Genomic DNA, 5,446 nt, shown 5'->3' with positions numbered 1-5,446 from the left:
GTAATACCGTATCAAAAAGTGATTATTTAATTGCGTGATTAACAATCACGTGTCGTAATAACATCATAGTTAAATAACGGGATCGTCAAAATCACGAGGAAAAGTATAGAAATAATTAGGAAAAAATATATTTATGCTGAACTCAGCACGAATAAAGCGTGTCAAATGCATGATTTAAAATTTGTATGTCATTATAGAACAATTGGAATTTTTTATAATACGTGGGAACGCATAGCAATAACTGCCGAAAAAAATTGTGGAAAAAAAAGAAAGAATTGCAAAAAAAAAGATTAAAAATCACTTAAATTTAAGATTAAATCATCACAAATAAAGTACACAAAAAGTGATTATTTAAATTTGCGATCTGAAACTCGCTTTCGCGTCGTTATAAAAATTCGGGATTTTCGAAATCACGCAGAAAAGCGGAAATAACTGTTTAAAAAAATCATTTATATTTACGATAAAATCGGCTTAAAGAAAATGCGTTAAACGTACATTTACTAAAGAATCTGTTAAAATTGATTGTGCCAAAACGTGATGACTTAAAAGTGCAATTAAAAATTGCCATTTTTAAAATTTTTTTATTGTGTTTAGAAGCTCTCGCGGGCCGCACTTTAGTAGTCGAAGGGCCGCACTTGGCCCGCGGACCACAGGTTGTGCACCCCTAGTCTACAGCTTGTAGTATTTTACTTTATTTAAGGAGAATTTAGTCTTAAAGTTTTAATATTTTCATTGAAAAATTTTTTTTTTGTATTTTTAACATTTCTAAATTACAAAGTTGGCTTTTTACTCATAAATACCATGGAAAAACCCTGATAAATTTTATCAACTCATGTAATTTTTGGGTGGTACTAGTTGTTTGTTATTTATAACTGATTGGAATTAATATTATTTCTATATTATAGCTATTAATAGGAATTCTTAGATAGTATATATCTAATGGTGGCTGTCGTGCGAGCAGGACACAGGATTTTAGAAAGAGCAAATTAATTTATTTAAACATCATCATCAGAGAATGAATATCTTAGTGACACAAAACTGAAGTGTTCCTCATTAAAAGTTTGGGAAAATCTTGCAAAATAAATCTGTAAAATATTTCGTTACAGGGAATAAGGAAAATCTTAATAATTACAATTGGTTCATAAATAGATCAAGGGAAAGTCTTTCTCACAGGTTCAAAAGAAAGGGAAATGTCAAAAATGTTAATTAATGCATTACTTGAAATCAAAAATAGATTAAAAGACTGTGAATATTAAAGTGTGAGATAGAGTGTTAGACTGCTCCTGCACTATCATGTCTGTTAGTACCAGGACTTAAATTTCAATTTTTGTGCTATTTCTCTTGGGAGGTTCTAGATGCTGATTGGATTATTTACTATTTCCTATTTCTACTTTTTGGACTTTTTCCTGTTTTAATATTCTTATCAATTTCATGTCCGATTATAATTTATTTTGACTTATATTTTTTCCATATATATATATAAGTTCAAAATGAAGGAAAATTACAGACATATGAAGAAAGGGGGGGGGAGGGAAAGAAAAATAATAATAAAAAAATAACAAACAACTGTGGGGGAAAAAAAGGATTAAATTTTTCAAAAAATCCGGAAAATAAAAGATATAATCTTTTTATCAGCCTACGCGATTATATCCGCAAAAAAGAGTGCTTTATGATATTGTATCAATATAGCCAAAGCAAAATACTATATCTATATCAATACAATAGTGTGAGGAGCACTGAAAATTTTTTTTTACAAAAATTACAACAAATATGACTAATAAATGATACAAAACTCCTCTAGTTACGCTCAATTTGCGCTTTTGTTTTCATATTTTGCAATCTGGTAATCTTGCTACGAAAATATTTTAAATCATCTTGAAAAATTTCCCGTTCATGTTAGTACATTTAATTTCGCCACTCGCTTTAAAGATTATGTTTTATTCTCTTTTTTTCTTTTTATTTTATTTTATTATCTGTTTTTGCGTGTTATTTTTACTTATTGTGTTCTATTTTATTTGTTGTAATTTTTGTAAAATATTTTTTGAGTGCTCCTCACACTATTGTATTGATATATTTTGCTTTGGCTATATTAATACAATATCAAAAAGCACTCTTTTTTGCGGATATAATCGTGTGGGCTGAAAAAGATTATATCTTTTATTTTCCGGATTTCTTAAAAATTTTATCCTTTCCCCCCCCCTAGTTGATTGCTATTTTTTATTATTTTTCTTTCCCCCCCTTTTTTCATATGTCTGTAATTTTCCTTTGTTTTATTTTCATTTATCTTATGAGTTCTGTTTACTTGCAGCTTATGCGTAATAAATGAAACTTATTGTTTTTCTTAATTTTCTTTGTGTTTTTTTTTGTATTTATTTTGCTATATATATATATAAAGATTAAAAAAAATTCAAAATCTGCAATTATTTAAAAAAATAATGAAAAGAAATCTTATCATCAGCTCACACAATTATATCCTCAAAAATAATACTTTCTAATACTGTATTAATATAGCTAAAAAAATATATATCAATACAATAGTCTGAGGAACACCAATAGAAAAAAAATAATTATAATTTATTAAATAAAACTTGTTAAATATTAAATTGTTAATTTTCATTTGAAATTTTCTCTTTTCTTTCATTGTTGTTTCATTGTCACTTTAGCATCCTTAAAAAACATTTCTAATTAAGATATATTTATTTTTATTATTTAGTAATATGTTTTGCTTAAAATGCTCAAAAAGAGTAGAAAAAGTATGTATCAGTTACATTTTGCACTTAAATTATATTTTTGAAAAAAATATATATATATCGGTAAAATGTTATTATTGTTCTGCGTCTCCAACATATATTTCTAAATTTTTTATGTAATTGGCTATATTATGAAATTGAATTGTTACAGAGATAAATGCATACATATTCTGATATTATGACTGTGCACTTGAATATGTATCAGTAACGTATATAGACTTAGGTGCACCCTGTTTCAAGATTTCTTAGTGCGTCCTATCTTAGACTTATCATAAAAATATTTAAAATTATAATATGAAACAACAACACTGTGGTGAAGTGATATTTGGATGTTTATAATCATTAATTTTATTTTAATTTAAGAAAATGAAAATAGTAATTGCGACCAAAGGTTATTATTAAGGTGCTAACTTGAAACACTATACTGACTTACCATATTAAAATAAATTTGTTTTGGTAATAGGAGAAAATAATTTACTATCTCATAGCAATTATATTTAAAGTTTAGTTATAAGTTATTATTATTTATAAATTGAACTAAAAGAATTATTTTATTAATAAAAAGTATTTTTATTTTAATTCATAGTATAATTTTTTTATGGCAAATATAAACTATATCTATATATGGCAAATATAAACTATGGCTATAAACTGGTATGACTCCCGCATCCCACGGATGTTATTTACACCACTGATATGTAATAATCAATATTCTTAGAATAATTTGTATATTTTGTTCTACACACCACTTTGTATGTTTCCCCCATATTTGTGTAATTACAAACCTGTGTACAAAAAGTGCTATTACAACACTAAAGACAGGGTTGGCGTGGTATTTACCATTTGAGGTTTTTACCGTCATGGGAATGTTTCATTAGGCAGGTAATTGGTTGTAATTATTTGTATTGAGCTCTTAAATTAATTTATAATATCGTGAAAATTTTATTTGATTTAATTAGAATTCATATAGTCAGAAGCTTCTTAAATGTTTATTTTTTTGCTGGTGGCAAAAAATGATTTTTTTTTCAAATAACAGCTTTCTTTAATTTAATTTTTGGTAATGGAAGACATTTATTTCTAAATGGTGTTATTATTCCATTTAAAAAAAAACTCAGAGCAAAATTTTTCTAAACATATGGAAGGGTGCCGATTCAAGATTTGCTTCAGGCACTATATTCCTTAGATACATATCTGGTTATAAGTATGAAGTGTTAATCTGCTTTGTTATTAACAGAACTATATCTATGTGTTCTATGTATTTTTTCTAATTATTTTATGAGTCATTTTTAATATTTAGTTTTCATATATAATATCACTAAATGATTATTTATTGTCAGATGCTCCAGCTATCAGGAAAAATAGCTTCTCTGCAGCGGCAACAGCTCGCTTGTCGCATTTCTCGGAGCATATATTCCAGTAAAAGTGTTCGGCTAACCTCAGAGTCTAACTACAGAAATTCTGAATCTGAAGGTAAATTTTATAATGTTACTCATTTTCGTGAAATAAAAATAAATAAATAATATAAATATAATAATAATAAAAATATTGAACTATTGTGTTATTCACATTGATTGATGGATTGAACTTCAGAATCTAAAAGTAACTTTTTAGGGTTTCACAGGGTTGCAAAAAACCCGGGTTTTTCTATAAAAACCCAATCCAGGTGGGTTTTATTGGGCTTTTCTGGGTTTTTCATGTTTTAATAGGGTGTTTTTTAAAAGAGAGGGCAGGGATAAATACCCTATTTTAAAAGAGCTTATTTTTAAATTAATAAAGTTTAATTCTATAAATTGACTTAACATATAGGTAATTAATTAATACAAATAAATTGATGCCAAAGTCTGAAGAAAGTTTTTTCTGACATCACGATACAAAATGTTATATGTACTCACATACGTCGTACATCTGTAACTTATTTTAATGCAGGATTACTTTTTATTTATATTTTAATCTTAAAAAATATTTAAGGAAATTTTTTTATTTGCATAGAAAACGAATCAATGGCCATACAGTCAAATCTAGCCAGCAAGGTGACTCTCTAGTCTCCTACACAATTAATTTTTTCACTATAGGTTAATTTTTTTAGGCTAGACTACATATATATTTCAATAGAATAGCTCTTTGATGTAACAGAGGATAAAAAAAAATCAATCTTAGAAAAACCCAGTAAAACCCACTTTAAGCTGGGTTTTTCAGAGTGGGTTTTACTGGGTAGGTGGGTTTTTTGCAACCCTCATGTGAAAAAAATTATATTGCTTTTTTCGTGTTGTTACTTTACCAAAGTTCTTACCCGAAAATTCTTCTGGGCGATGAGTTAAAGTTGATAATTTTGATATTCATAAAAAATGATTATGAAAATAATAATAAAGATGGAGATAAGTTTTTCAAAATTTCTGTCTTCGAAGTCTTATTATCAATGTTTTTAAAAACAGTGGTAGAGCGCAATGAATTAAAGACATGCTAACCCTGTCACATTTTACGGCTTACTTGCGATTTCTGGTTGCAACTCCCGTCCCCTGGACCAGAGCTGAAAATCTCACGAATTTCAACCAATTTGAAAGACAAATTTGGAGTTACCATATTTTGTTTGAAAATGTTTTTCCTTTTCCACACTGATGGTGCCAATCTATTTACTGGAAAGCTGATGGTGTTAGTGCCCCGTTTAAGTTGTAGATTAGTACTGCAATGCAGAACTT

At 27.6% G+C, this 5,446-nt stretch overlaps 1 protein-coding gene across 1 annotated transcript in view; it reads left to right on the top strand.

The window, feature by feature from the left end:
• The window catches only part of LOC107436171 (cobalamin trafficking protein CblD), a 43,517-nt gene that overhangs the window by 1,620 nt on the left and 36,451 nt on the right, over positions 1 to 5,446 (top strand). The window contains exon 2 of the mRNA XM_071183640.1: positions 4,088 to 4,220. Coding sequence (XP_071039741.1) covers positions 4,088 to 4,220 — 133 coding nt within the window. The remainder of the gene's footprint in view (positions 1 to 4,087; positions 4,221 to 5,446) is intronic.

Source organism: Parasteatoda tepidariorum, chromosome 7 (genome assembly GCF_043381705.1).
Source record: "Parasteatoda tepidariorum isolate YZ-2023 chromosome 7, CAS_Ptep_4.0, whole genome shotgun sequence".
In the NCBI taxonomy this organism is placed as follows: Eukaryota; Metazoa; Arthropoda; class Arachnida; order Araneae; family Theridiidae; genus Parasteatoda; species Parasteatoda tepidariorum.
The sequence above is the reverse complement of the archived record's forward strand: the minus strand, read 5'-3'. Positions and strand labels throughout refer to the sequence as shown.